We start from the raw sequence: 14,547 nt of genomic DNA, 5'->3' as shown, positions 1-14,547 counted from the left end.
AGCCAGGCAAGCGCTCCCGCAGCGGCCTTAGCTGCCCTCCTCCATGGGGCCTTCCCTGTCCTCAATTTGCCGGGCCTGGAGCCCCCGGCCTGCTACCCTCGGGGTCCGACTTGCACCCTTGCCTGGGAAGGGCTTAACTTTGGTGAGTCAGTGTCCACGCTTCGGTTCCCACAGCTCCTGGCCGAGTCAGTGGGAGGGGCCAGGGGCGGGGCCAGGCTGATCTCTGCCTGGTGCTCATCCCACGACCGGCTCAGCGCTCAGAGCCTCCGAGGCGCGGCGGGAGCTCGGCTAGTGCTGGCCGGCCGCTCCGAGGGCTCCCGCGGCCCGAGGTCGCCCGTGCTCGGAGTTCTCCCGCCGCCCGAGACCTCCCTCTGGCCGCGGTCTCTAGCGCCCCGAAATCTCCGGGGCGGGCCAGGATCTCCGCCCCCACCATGCGGCCGAGGAGGTGAGTGTGTCCGCGGCCGCGTCCTGTAGGTTCGCGGGACGGAGCGGAGGCGCGGCGCCGGGGAGCTAAGTTCTCGCCGGGGACCGGTCGCCTGGCGGGGCAGCGGAGGCGGGGCGGCCTTGGGCTGGGCCGCGGCAGGTGCGGTTACGCGCGGGCGGGAGGGCCGCGAAAGACGGTGGCCTTGCGCGGTGTGTGCTCGGGCCGGGTCCCCGCCGAGGGAGGGAGAGCGGAGAGCTGAGAAGGCGCAGCGACCCACGCTCACTTCCCCCCTTGCCCTCCCCTGTCCCAGCGGTTACCCAGAGGAAAGAAGGGCGTGACCGCGCTGTGCCAAAGTCGCTCATTTACCTCCAATGCGGGCTGGTGCCCACCGCCCCCCGAAGCCTGGGTTGCCCCCCACCACCCGCCCCCTGCTCCCACCGCCCCCCCCCCGCCTTTGGCCAAAACGCTGCCTTCAGGGAAGTCTTAGGGAAGGCAGCCTGCGCCCCACTCGATGAACTGGTGCGGTACCCCATCCTCAGGTGTCCCACCACACAACCCAGAAGACCCCCCAGCGCCCCCCCCCCCTTCCCGTCTCCCTAGTTAGAAATGCAGGTAAAGATTATTCCCTCAAGAAAGGAAAGTAAAAGTACTGGGATGTCACAGCCACCAGCCACCATGCCGCTGAGCAGGTAGCCCTGTGTGTGCTTTCTCTTATCTGACCCAGGGAGCTGTGAGCTGGGGCAGGGGCAGGGAGGTGACAGGTGAGGCAGGGGACGCAGCTGGGGTGTGCAGGGTGCAGAGGCTCCCAGACTGAAGGTGCCAGGAGCCTGGGAGCACTGAGACGCATCTGCTGGCCCCCAGGGCTGAGCTGCCCACAGGCTGGGGTGGAGCCACCAGATCTGGTTCCAGATTGACTGTGTTCCTTAAGAAGGTTGTCCTGGGGCTGCTCTGACCTTGCCTGGAGGCAAGCATCTTGCATCCTCTCTGTCTCTCAAATCTCAAATGCCGGGAAAGTTTTTTTTTTCTGATTTTATACAGATTCTTGGACCCCATCCATGTGAAGTCACACTCCCCAGGGTCTGGTGACCCCTCTCGGTAGCCTTTATCACACTCTCAAAATTGCTCTGAGGGGCGTTCTGTTAACACAGAGCTGGTATCTGGCAGGGGGTTGCCGTGCTGGGCAGGGAGGCTGCAGCCCTGGCTCCTCTCCCTGAGTTCCTGGCTGCCCCCGGGACCCTGGGCTGATGGGCTGGCTGGTTGTGGATGTATTCCCATTTGGATGATGTGTAACCGGCTCTCGCCTAGTCTGGAAGAAGCGGGACTCACCTGGCTTTCTGGTTGTTTCTTCCCAGTCCTGGACTGCTCCTGCTGCTGCTCTGGGGTCTGCAAGCCGGTAAGTGCAGGAGGCACTCTTGGGGAGGCTTCCCAGCTCTTCAGCGCGGTGCAGTAGGACCGGGGGTGGAGGCAGGTGTCAGTGGGGTCCTCGCCACAGGCCTGCCTGCTTTTCCAGGGGTCCTTATGAGAAAGCTGGGCCCCCAAGCCTGGAGTAATGTGTGGGACTGACCGCCACTAAGGGGAGCGCTCCACCAGCCCCCAAAGTTTCGTTTTGTTTCATGTTTGGGGCAGGCACTGTGCAGTTCCCCCCAAGTGTTTCAGAACCTCCACTTCCCAGAGGAGCCAGGAGCTGGGCTTCCTGTTTCTTACAGTCCCTGTGCTCCCCAAAGCCACCAGCATCCAGGAGAGCACGAGACGGGGTGCGGCACCCCAGTGGAGACCGAGGCCTTGTCCAGTCTTCCAGCCCACAGAGGAACAGGTCAGGGCACATGACCACTTTCCCTGCTGGCGTTCCTATGGTTGGAACACCCCGGAGCCTTGCTGGGCTTTCACTGATGGAGCATGAGCAGCATCACAGTGATTTGAGAAGCTGATGCTTTCTTTCCAAAATGTCTAAATTTTTTTTTAACCTTTTTATTTTGAATTCGTTATAAAAATCCCAAGAACTAGCAGAAACCGTGAGGAGCAGTCCCGGCGCCCCAGGGCCTGATCCTCCCAAGGCTGGCCTCCCACGTGATCACAGGAAACCAGGCCCGGCCCTCCAGTTCACCGCCAGGGTCCAAATGTTTAAGAATCTTCGGCTTCCTTATGTGCTTCCTATTAACACATTCTTTTCTTACTGACATGAGTCATAATTGGAATCTGAGTCTTGCAACTCAGCAGCTCCCCCCCCCCCCCGTCCCCCATAGGGTGCCCTCAAAGTTGGGGACCAGGTGCGGAAGATGACTTCTGTTCTCTATGGGTGGTTGCAGAGAGTCAAGAAGAAGTGCGAGCGATGGTGGGCAGCGACGTCCGGCTCCGCTGCATTTACCCTAAAGAAAACAGCTTCGATTTAAACGACCTTTACGTTTACTGGCAAATCAGCATGGCGGGCAAAGGGAATGCCGACTCCGTGGTGACCTACTACCTGTCCGGAAACCGCTCTGCCGACCACAGCGACAACCACTACAAGGACCGGGCCCAGCTGTCCTTGGACAGCATGAAGCGGGGCGACTTCTCTCTGCATCTGCGCAACATCACCCCCCAGGATGAGCAGAAGTTCATCTGCCTGGTGTTTCAGATATCCTTGCAATTAAAAAAGATTTTGGAAGTTACGGTCACGCTGCACGTGGCAGGTAAGACAGAAGAGGCTGCCGAGCTGATTTCATCCCAGCCTTATGTCCAGGAAGAAGTGCCAGTGAGACCTGTTTCCTGTGACTCTTTCACCTGTGTGTTCCCTTAAAGAAAACCCTGATCCCTCTGTGGTCTGGTGTGTAACTGTGTGTACAGCTGAGGGGAGCAAAGATCATTCAACTCCTGAGACTGTTTTCCAGTATCCAACGGGAGCTCCCCATCTTGCTGTCTTTGCCTTGAACTCTCTAGCTCAATCCAATCTAGACTCTTACATTATTCACTTATTTTGTTTTTGGCTGCACTAGGTCTCCATCGCTGCATGCAAACTTTCTGTAGTTGTGGCAAACAGCGTACTCTCTAGATGCGGTATGCAGCTTCTCATTTTGGTGGCTTCTCCTGTTGTGGAACACGGGTTCTAGGGCATGTGGGCCCAGTAGTTGCAGCTCAATGGTGGGCTCAGTAGTTGAGGCTTCAAGCTCGCGAGCACAGGCTTAGTAGCTGTGGTTCACAGGCTGAGTTACTGTGCAGCATGTGGGATCCTCCCTGATCAGGGATTGAGCCTGCGTCTCCTGCAATGGCAGGCAGATTCTTTACCACTGAGCTGCCAAGGAAGCCCCCCAAACTAGGTTTTTTGATGAACCAGTGCTGTAAGGCACTAAATGAGGTCAGGAGAGCCAGAAGATGAAAGCGTCTTCAGCAGGCTGCTCGGGGCATCATTCAGTGGACATGGGGGATCAGGACCCAAACGAGGCCAGCCCTATTGGGGCAGGAAGTGGGCACCGGTCACTGCTCACCAGACTCAGTAGCCCTCTTACTGACCTGGGGGGTGGCTCTTGGGCAGAACGAAGCCTTGCTGCTGACGAGACCACAGTTTTGGTACTGCCCCTGCTCCAGCATCACAGGCTCAATGGCTGCCTCCTCCCTGCCCTGGCCCTTGGCATGTGTCCCCCCTTTTCTGACCTTCAGGACCTGGCACCCCTCAGCCCATTTCTCTCCCTGCAGCAAACTACAGCATGCCTGTGGTCAGTGGCCCATCCCAGGACGAGGAGCTCACCTTCACGTGCACGTCCACCAATGGCTACCCGCGGCCCAATGTGTACTGGATTAACAAGACGGACAACAGCGTGCTGGATGACGCCCTGCACAACAGCACAGTGTCCCTGAATGCACGGGGCCTGTATGATGTGGTCAGTGTCCTGAGAATCGGGCGAACCCCCCATGTCAACGTGGGCTGCTGCATTGAGAATGTGCTGCTGCACCAGAACCTGACGAGCGGCCAGACAGGTGAGGTCCCAGGGGCCCCCACGGGGCTGCATGCTGACCCCACCCTAAGTCCGGGCCGGGAGTGACTGGGCAGGAGACAGAGCCCCTGTGAGGAGGTTGGGCAGCGGCGTCAGAGGTGGGGCAGGGAGGGGAGGTGAGAGTGTCACCACGCTGAGGGCAGGAGCTGGCTGGTGCTCGGGGTCAGTGTTGGTGACCCATGTCACAGATAGGGGACTGAGGCTCTGAAAATCTCAGAATGAGGCAGCAGCAGCACTGGGATGGGAGCCCCATCCAGCATGGCCCCCTTCCACACTCTTTGGACGTGTGCCCCCTAAGAAGCAAGAACAACTCCTCCACCAGCGGGTCCGGCTGGGCCCAGCCACCACACACAGCCCACCGTGGAAGGGTGAGGGAGGGTGACTCCTTTGTAGAAGCCATAGGCTCTCTGGGTCTGTGAGTCCCTGTCAGCAGGGTTGAGATACTGGAGAAGGACGGCGGGAGCTGGGGGATGGGGTCCAGGCCTGCCTGGTACCGAGAAGCACCCTGGCTGCCGGGAGGGTCTGGCCCGGGCATTCTCCTGGAATACAGGTGCAGCCCTGTGACTCAGCAGTCACGGTCCTCTGGCTGCACCAAAGGCCTCCTCTGACTCTGCGTCCCAGCAGGATAGTCGGAGGCAGGGGAGGGGGGATGGGAGGAGAGCAGGAGGGTCTCCTGGGGTCGTGGTCTCAGCCTGGCTGCTCTGGGGAACACCTGGGAACCCCTGTCCCCCCTCACCGCTTGCCCACAACCACTGAATCAGCATCTCTGGGCTAACTGGGCGTCAGGATGTGTCGAAAAGCTTCTGGGTAGTTCTAAGGCACATGGGGGGCCTCGCCACCGTCTGGGTTTGTAGCTTCTCCAGGTTTGGGGAAACACGGGGCACTAGTCACAAGCTGCCTGGGGAGGGTGTTGCTTGTCTGCCCCTGAGAACCGCTCCCCAGGAGGCACCATGGTGGGACACTGGGACAGGGGACTGGTCCCCTCCTGCACTTCCAGCAGATTCAGAGTGGTCCAACCGCCATGGAAAACAGTCTGTTGGTTCCTCAAGAAGCTAAACACAGGATTAGAATGTGACCCAGCAGTTCCAAGAGCTCTGGAAGCGAGACTCAAACAAATAGTTGTACGTGAATGTTCACAGGAGTTTATTCACAGTAACCAAAAGGTGGGGACGCCCAAGAGTCCATAGGTGGCAAAGGGGTGAGCACAGAGTGTCCAACCACAAGATATAGTGTTACTTAGCCATGAAAAGGAGTGAAGCTCTGAGCATGCTACAGCATGGATAAGCCATGCAAATGATGCTCAGTGGGAGAAGTCACACACGACAGTCCTTATAGCGAATGATTCCACTAATACAAAATGTCCAGAGTAGGTAAACCCAAATGGACAGGAAGTAGATTAGAGTTTGCCAGGGGCTGGGGGAGGGAAGGGCTTCCCAGGTGGTGCAGTGCTAATGCTACAGACCCAGAAGACTCAGGTTCAACCCCTGGGTCAGGAAGATCCCTTGAAAAAGGAAATGGCAACCCACTCCGGTATTCTTGCCTAGAGAATTTCATGGACAGAGGAGCCTGCAGGCTATAGTCCACGGGGTTGCAAAAAGTCAGACACAATTAGTGACTGAACACGCATGTGTGCCCAGGGGAGGGGGTGGGGAGTGACTGCTGGTGGGCAGAGGGTTTCCCTTTGTGGCGTGAAAAGTTCTGGAATCAGATAACAGTCATGGCTTCATGAACTTGTAAATTAGTAAACACTACTGAATGGTTATAAAATGGTTAATTTTATGTTATGTGAATTTCACCATCTTTTTTTTAAGCCAGCAATTAAGCTAGAAAGAATTAAAGTTTAAAAAGCCAGGAAGATTATGCTTCCCTCCACACCATCTGCAGGTGTGAACCTCTAGAATCACTGGGGTTACAGGTCTCACAGATGGGCTGAGGAGAAGGGGCATCCCAAGAAGAGATGAAGACTCACTTGAAAGAGGAAACCTTTGTCTCCATCAGCTTTATAGCTTAAAAACCACGAAGTACCTCTAGGAAGTCTTATTGGATCAGTGCTTCTGGATGGAGCCCAGTCCTTCAGGATGAAAAAACGCCCTTTTCCTCCCCATCTATAAGCCCTGCGTGATTTTCCTCTCCTGCAGAAACGTTCACGGGAACCAAGGACAGCATCACAGAAGACCCAATCGATGGCAGCCACGGGGGGGAGCCCCGGCCGGTTCTTAGCGTCCTTGTCGTGCTGGCCGTGATCGTGGCCCTGGCTCTAGCCATAGGCTGGCTGTGTAGGAGCAGGTGTCCGCCCAGAAGCTACACAGGTATGGGGAAGCCTGTGCTGTGGACAGCGCACATTTGTGTTGTTGGGGTGTGGGGCCGCCTTTCCCAAGATGTTTACAAGCTCCGAGAGGTGTCACTTTCACGGAACATGCAGTTTAACCTTGCTAACGAGCGTGAGCATGGTAACCGCAGCACGCTCCTGGGTGTGATCTCAGCCTCTGAGATCCTGACACTGCCCACCCCCGAAGAGAAGGCCAGTCTCCTGGGTTTGGGGGAGGATGGTGGACTCTACTAATGTGGAGGTCAGGTGGAAGGAACTGCCTTCCAGTCCCTTCAAGGCCTTCTGTCCAATTCTGGCCAAACTCAGACAGATACAGAAAGTCTGGGGTTTGACTACATAAAACAAAGAAGCAGAGCTCACAGTGGGAGCAGGAAAGCCAAGAGTGTGGACCTTGGAAGAACCCAGGGGTCAGAGAGGGGCTGAAGGCTGGCCTAGGCGCAGCACAGTCTCCCCAGGGCAGCCTGGAGGTGGAGGTCAGCGGACATCCCCTAAGGTCCTATTAAGAGTTGGGACTCGCCGAGACCCCCCAGGAGAGTGAGGAAGGGGAGCGTGGCTGGACTCAGGACCCAGCCCATGGTGGGAGGCCCGCCTGACGAGAGGGGTTTCCACCTGCGGCCCTTGGGTGTCCCCCCGACTGCCACCTTCCAGCTCCTAGAGACGTCGCCTGGCGCCCTGGAACCCAGGCCAGGAAAGCCCTCAAGCCTCTCCAGGTGCTTCCCACCTGACCTCCTACAAAGTCTCGTCCTGGGACTCAGGGTGGCCTGAGGAGCCCCTCAGGAAGCCGGAGGAGGGTTGAGTTGTGGGCTGCTGAGCATGGGCCCCCTGGAGTCTTCAAAGAGGCTTTGCTTCACTACCCCAACCTGAGCATTTATGATTAATTCCCACAGGTGCCCAGGTTGCAAGGCCGGAGCTGGCGCTCACGGGTGAGTTTGCCGGGAGGGAAGGAGAAGCATGGAGGAAGCTCGGGTCACGCAGGCAGGGTGGCTGGGCACTTGGCTCTCTGCACGAGCGTGGCTCAATGACCAGGAAACAGGTGCTTCCAGCACACAGCTGGTGAAACCCCGAGTGGAGGCCTTCCCTCCTGGTGTGCTGCCCTGCCCTCTGCTGACTCTGGGATTTTCCAAATGTCCGCAGAAGCAGAGAGCCTGGAGCATGATGCCCACCCCCACACACCCTGTCTCCATTCCCCTGATCTCCCTCCATCACAGCCCTCGGGGTGGGGCTCTCCAGCAAGTCCAGACCCTTTGCGCAGACGAACACCTTACAGTTCCCATGCAAACGTCACATGATTCCCTCCCCACTTTGGGAAAGTATCACACACAGGGCCTTTGGTTTAGGTTTCCCACTGGCAGATGCCTCAGGCTGCCAGGGCCTTTGGGGTCCCGCCAGCCAGCTCCATGCCTGAAGCCAGTGTCCTCACCTCTCTGAACCCCATTGCCCCCACCGCCCTTGAGAAGGGTTGTCAGGGGAGGGTGACCATGACCCACACGACATGCCTGCCCACCTGTTCACCCAGGTGATTCCCGGCCCGCGGCTGCCTGGTGCCGCAGCAGATTCACTCCCGAGGCCTGTCCCCGAGGCCCATCCTGGAGGATGCGGGACACAGCTTGCTAAGGAATCCGGGCCCGCAGACCTGAGAGTCCGGTGTGCACTGCCTGCAGGCGTTCTCAACCCTGTTTTCACTGTGCTGGGCCCTGAGAAGACCAGTCTCTGCCACCAAAATGAGAATGAGTGGACTCCATGCTCATGCCCTCTCCCTTCTTTCCTTCCAAGAGCACGTGTGATGAGGGACCCCTCCACCCCAGGACGAGGCCAGGGCTCCCAGGAGATGCCCAGCTGGGATGTCAGATGGCAGCTTGAGAACTGACTCGGACAGGCCAGGCAGAGGGGACCATCTGCGCCAGAAGCTCGGAGCTGCATGGACGCTGGCCTCCTGGCATAGGGGGGACATGAAAGGCACTCCTGGAAGGACCACACTGATCCCGGGAACATGTGCCAGCTGCTGACCCGATCCCAACGAACCTTTCACAAGTTTGGCATGGTGACTCCCTGGGGTTACACATGCCCCCAAGTAGGTGGGGCCCCCACCTTTGCCGCCAAACACAGAATAAGAGAAGGGCCGTGACAGCTCCTTCCTGCCACCAGTCTTGGACCCGACTCGCTGTGGGATGAACTCCTGAGGCTGGAGGAAGAATGTCTGGTTCAGGAAGAGGTGTGCAGGTGTCCTCTCTTCCGGATGTCCCGTGCTGGGCAGTGGTCGCTCCAGGTGCAGTGGCCACTCTCTGGGTCTGCGTGTGAGGCTCCCAGCCCAATGGCCTCGTATCTGTGTGCGTGTCCTGAAGCACAAAACAGGAAACACTGGAAACCCGAATTCACGTCTCTCCAGGATGCTCACTGGGAGGAAAACCTGACCTTCTTTGTTTTGGTCAGAAGCTAGGTTTCCCTCCTCAAAAACACGTGGAATTTTAGAAGCTCTGTGTTGAGTGGAGCAGCTGGACACGGCTGCCCAGGGCTTGAACTCTGCTGCAGGGGACACGTGGGCAGATCTGGGATAAGCATTTCTGGTGAACACCAGTGTGGACAGGTGACCATCATGGTCCTTCACAGTGGGGCCACGAGTGGACAGAGGGTGACCTCCCGGCCACGGCAGCTTTTCTTCAAACACAGCAGGTTCCCTCAGATCTTGCTGGGCAACCCCTGCCAGCCTCACACCATTACCTGTGCCCCCACCTGCCTCCCCTGAGGACCTGCAGGGTCGTGACAGCAACCTTGCCTCACCCAGGGGGTCCCCCGAGCCCACCAGGCCTGCTGGGTGGCCCGATGCCCTGCCCACACCCACGTGGTTTCCACGTTAATTCCGGGATTGCATCCAGCAGTTCAGTGTTCCCAGCAGGTTCTGTGATGGAGTCTGCCAGATCGCCTGGTGGGCGCCACCTCCCCCCACCACAAGAAACGGGCCTGTCGCCCTGTGATCATTCAGCACCCACGGGCATGTGAGACCTGCACCTCCCAGACCCAGACTCGAAGAAAACTCAACAAGGCGGCTTGGGGTGGATCCTGAGCCAACAGTGTTTCAAGGATCCTGCGTGTGTTTGTACCAAAAGCCCTCACATGGCCTGTATATGAGTGTGATGTGGGATCCACACAGACTTTTAATATGAAAGCATTAGAAGACATGTGTGGTTCCTCAGAGAATGACAGAAAGGTGACTCATGACATCTCGAGCAGGAAGCCCGAGTGGCAGGTGGGGGCGGGCAGGTGGGAGCAGCCAAATGGATATGGGCAGGTGGGCGTGGCCCGTCCGCAGTGACTGTGCTATGATGCCAGGACAGGTACCCAGGAGGGCTGCTCCACCACCCTGCCGGAGGCCCGGCCTGCAGACCCTGAGCAGCTCCTGGTTGGGGGTGGGGGTGGGGGTGCTGTCTCAGCAGCTGCAGGGGGACCGAGTCTGGTTCCAGCTTTCCAATCAGAAGCAGTTTCCTTCTCAGGGAAGCGGCAGGGCTGGCTCTCTGGCTCAGGCCCCCTTGACACCCTGGCCCGGGAGACTTGCTTGTGAGCTCTGCCTTGGCCCTGGCCTTCCCGAAGCTGAGGCCACACCCTCCAGGCTCCGTGCCAGAGTCGTCCTCTTCCTGCTGGACCTCTTCCGGACCTCTGGGGCTACAGCAGTGCCTGCTCTGTCCAGCTCGCACAGGTCACCCCCGGCCAGTTCACCCTGGGGCCTTTGCTTGCGTCTCATGCTGTGTTATGGATAGCATGTGAGTGCCGAGTTTTGACATTTTTGGAAGCCTGGTTCCAGAGAATATAAGCTATTGGCATGCCTGGGTTCAGTCACTTTGGTCAGCATCTGGACCGACTCAGTCTGCTTGGCCCGTCCTGATTGTGGTGGGGGACCCGGCCCCTGCCTCTCCAGAGTGGCCCCATCTCCCGGGGAACATGGATCAATGTGGAGGCATTTGGTCACTCTTGGGGGTTCCTACTGACGGTGGGACACTTCTAAACGTCCCACACAGATGGGGTCCTGCCCAGAGGTCAGTAGCCAAGATTGAGGATCCCCGTGTCACCTTTCCCTGGATGGCAGGGCAGCAGAGCTGCTGTCGGGGTCCCTACCTGCACTGGGTCCAGGAGAGGTGACTGACGGTTCACCGGGGAACATTCCAAGTCAGGAGCTGGGCAAGAGTCCAGGGTGCTGGCGTTGCCGTGGGTGGAGACCACAGGCTGCAGGAGTCTGTCTCTGGAAGCCTGTGGCCCCTGCCCCCTCTTCCCTGCACACAGTGGGTGCGCAGTGAACACCTGTCAAGGAGGTGGAGCCCGCTGGCAGGGGGAGGCTCATCGAGAGGGCAGGAGGCAGAAGGGAAGCCACGTCACCAGCATGCCCCAGTTTCCCTTCCCAGAAGGTAGGCAGCTAGAGCCTGGTTCTGCCTCCCTGGGCCCGGCAGCTCGGACGCTTCCCATGACTGCAGCCCCCACCCTGGGGAGGGCAGCTGGGGCATTGGAGACCCTCAGGAGAGGGCCACCCTGCTCTGCCAGTGCCCGTGAGGCCCCGGTGCTATGATGCTGGCCGCTGGTTGGGCCGGAAGCTGGCAGGGGGCTCAGGACAGTGCCTGGGCCAAGCAGGCATATCCTGTCTGCATCTCCTTCCAAGCCCTGGCTTCTCAGAAAGAGGCCGCTTCCAGTCAGAAGGCACTGACCTGGGACCATTCTGTTCTTGGTGACTGATGCCCCATCCCCACACTGGCTCAGTCAGCCCGAAGATGGTCTGGGGCTGGAGGGGACAGTCTTACCCTCCCAACGTGGCCAGCCCTGTGTTTCCCACCCTCATCAGGCCCACCGGCCACCACTAACCACCCGTCTGCTGCATTCCTGAATGTTCTCCAGCCTTGACTCAGCACCCGCCCCCACACAGTCCCCAGCTGCCCAGGGCTCCTTCCTGACTCCTGAGTCCCATGGGGAGAGCCTCCTTCATTACTAGTAAACACGTCATACTTTCCTCGAATCCGTGTTGATCCTGTGGTCATCAGGGAGAAGTGAGAAGCTGGGCTTTCGTCACAGGGGCAGCGTAGGGCAGCTCCAGCGGAGTGAGGGTGTGGGGAAGGCTGGACCATGTCCAGGGTCTTTAATGTCAGGAATTCAGGGGCTTGTCTCAGTGCCTCCCAGGCTCAGCCTGAGCTCCAGGGAGGGGGCTTCTGCCACTGCCGCTGCTGGGAGGGCATAGTGCACACTTCCTGGGGGCTGGGGGTGGGGGCTTGGGTCCCCACGAGACCCCAATGAGCAGGCCCCAATGCCCAGGAGCTGTGCAGGCCCTGGACAGCCCCCCCGTGTCAGGAACAGAACCACAGCCACACCACCTTCAAAGTCGCCTAAGGACTCAGATAGGTCTGAGTCTTGTGGGTGTGACCCCAGGGCAGGAACTGGCCAGGATCCTCCTCCCCTGCCCTGCTGCCCTCCCTCCTCACGTGCTCCAGTGTCCTGGGGCCTGAGCTCACCCCGCCCCGCCCCCCGAGGCTGCTGGGAGTGGACCGACCAGGAAGGTGGGGGGCAATGCCAAACCAGGGCTCAGGCTGGGGGAGGCAGTGGTCTCCCCAAGGCAGAGGGCTGTGATCAGAGAGGCAGGGGAGGATCCGGGGCACAGCCAATCCACAGAGAGCACGGCTGGGCATGTGTGGTTCAGGTACTCCATGCACTTCCCCATGGGCTCCCGGCAGATCCAGGGCAGGACCCCTCACCCGAACCCAGAAAGTGACACCACGATTTGGCTAAAATGCAGTCTAAGGAGGGCTGCTGGGCCCAGACCGAGGGGACCCGATAGGCAGGACCTCTGTGCAGGATCTGCCTCCCCTGGGGCAAAGGTGGCAGGACTCACCCACGCTGTGAGTCAGTGAGCTCCCCGGAGGGGCCCTGGGCGTCTTGAACAGCAGATGTCCACTCTCTCTGAGTCTAGAGGCCAGAGTCCAAGATGAAGGTGTGGGCAGGACTGAATTCCCTGACCTCTCTGTGTCTCCTGCAGCTTCCGGAGCCTGCAGGTGACCCCTGGCACAGCCCACAGCCCTGTCTCTGGAGCTCTCCTCTCCTTACAAGGACACGGGTCACTGCATTAAGGGCCACCCTACCCAGGGTGACCCCATCTTTACTAGTGACTTTGGCTGAGACCATTTCCCAGTGAGGTTCCCTGACATGAAGTTGGGGGACCCTGTGCGACTCCAGGGAAGATCCCCTGGGGGAGGGCACGGCAACCCTCTCCAGTATTCTTGCCTGGAATGTCCCATGGACAGAGGAGCCTGACGGACTACAGTCCGTGGGGTCACAGAGTCGGACACCGCTGAGGCAGCTGCACATTTCCAAGCAACTCACTACAGCTCTCAGGAGGAGGAGAGAGAAAGATGGAGCAATGGGGAGGGGACGCCAGGGGGGTTGGCAGAGGGCAGAGACTGAGCAGAAGGGAGGGCTGAGGTCCGACCCAGTGACTGCCGTCCTTTCCGCCTGTGATGACCGCACCCGGTAGGCCCTCTTCACACCTCCCCTGCAAGGAGCACCTGCAGGAACTGGGCCCAGTGGGTGAACACTGGCCCCCGCTCTTGTGCCGATCGGAATTCTGTCCCTGCAGGAGTGCCTCGTGGGGTGTCACAGGGGGCCCCGCAAGTCCCTCTGCAGGAAGCTGGCCCTGGTGCCCCGTGTCCTCCTCGCCGTGATCCCCATCCTGGCCGGTACCCAGCTCTGGACCTCAGGTCAGCCTGCAGTCAGCACCGAGCCCACAGGGCAGCTAAAGAGGCCGTGTGGCCTGGGGAGGGACAGGCCCCCACCTTGTTCTGGGCCTTCCCTGGGACCCATGCCCCCTGCGCGCTGGGTCAGAGCCCTTTGGGGGTGTGGGCAGCACCCCTCCCCAAGTACGTGCACTCAGACGTGGCCCTGCTACAAGGAATGCTGGGAATCAGAGTCTTGGGTCTCAGGAGGCCATGTGGACTGGACCAAGGCTGGAAGCCAGGCCAGCAAGGGGCTCCTTGGGAGGAGAAGCAGCTGAGCTTGGAGGAGGGACAGGACAGACACAGCTGTGGCCAAGGCTGCAGGGGAGGGGTTGTGAGGGCGACGTGAGGGGCTCAGGCTCAGGAGGACGAGGTCCAGCAGATCCCATTTAACCCTGAATGCCAGGCACTGCCTCCTCACTGTCTCCCACCCCTCCCCGCTTGGCCAGACCCAGGGTCACTACAGACCACCCACCCTACAAGGCCTGGTGCCCAGGGAGGTCAGCCCCTACGCTGACTCAGGTGGAAACCCCAGCATTGGAATTTTCACTCCAGATGCCAAATCCAAGAGGCTTCACAGACATAGTTCAGTTTTTTAAGGTAAAAATTACTTTAAAAATAAAAACCAAAACCACTTCCTAAAACACAGGAGTGGATGGGAAATGGCAAGCCTGGACTCTAACCACGTTCAGTTGCTCAATCGTGTCTGACTTTCTGCGACCCCATGGACTGCAGCATACCAGGCTTCCCTGTCCATCACCGACTCCCGGAGCTAGGGTTTTGCAGCTTGCTCCTTGGAAGAAAAGCTATGACCAACCTAGACAGCATATTAAAAAGCAGAGACATTACTTTGCCAACAAAGGTCTGTCTAGTCAAAGCTATGGTTTTTCCAGTGGTTATGTATGGATGTGAGGGTTGGACTATAAAGAAAGCTGAGCACTGAAGAATTGATGCTTTTGAACTGTGTAGTAGAAGACTCTTGAGAGTCCCTTGGACTGCAAGGAGATTCAACCAGTCATTCCTAAAGGAAATCAGTCCTGAATATTAATTGGAAGGACTCTAACCAAATGCTCACTTAATTGTGAGTGA

General features: G+C 58.8%; 1 protein-coding gene across 2 annotated transcripts; it reads left to right on the top strand.

Moving 5' to 3' along the window:
• Positions 1-242: 242 nt before the first annotated feature.
• Positions 243-11,692, top strand: ICOSLG (inducible T cell costimulator ligand). 2 transcript variants are annotated; one of them, XM_065943224.1, is made up of 7 exons: positions 243-445; positions 1,777-1,817; positions 2,731-3,093; positions 4,094-4,375; positions 6,531-6,701; positions 7,609-7,644; positions 8,238-8,475. In XM_065943224.1, the coding sequence occupies exons 1-7, from the start codon at positions 432-434 to the stop codon at positions 8,333-8,335; spliced, it is 1,005 nt and encodes a 334-aa protein (XP_065799296.1). In that variant the 5' UTR covers positions 243-431; the 3' UTR covers positions 8,336-8,475. The 2 variants fall into 2 exon arrangements, with proteins under 2 accessions (XP_065799296.1, XP_065799297.1); XM_065943225.1 differs by lacking the exon at positions 8,238-8,475 and adding an exon at positions 8,495-11,692 and having other exon boundaries at positions 246-445.
• The last annotated feature ends 2,855 nt before the right edge of the window (positions 11,693-14,547 follow it).

The sequence above is a fragment of the Muntiacus reevesi genome, chromosome 8 (genome assembly GCF_963930625.1).
Source record: "Muntiacus reevesi chromosome 8, mMunRee1.1, whole genome shotgun sequence".
In the NCBI taxonomy this organism is placed as follows: Eukaryota; Metazoa; Chordata; class Mammalia; order Artiodactyla; family Cervidae; genus Muntiacus; species Muntiacus reevesi.
This window is presented reverse-complemented; position numbering and strand designations above follow the sequence as displayed.

What these genes read in the sequence shown, in the direction of transcription:
- ICOSLG (XM_065943224.1), top strand. An exon ending in GGTCACGCTGCACGTGGCAG is followed by an intron (nt 3,094 to 4,093) that starts GTAAGACAGAAG and finishes CTCTCCCTGCAG; the next exon opens with CAAACTACAGCATGCCTGTG. An exon ending in TCCGCCCAGAAGCTACACAG is followed by an intron (nt 6,702 to 7,608) that starts GTATGGGGAAGC and finishes TAATTCCCACAG; the next exon opens with GTGCCCAGGTTGCAAGGCCG.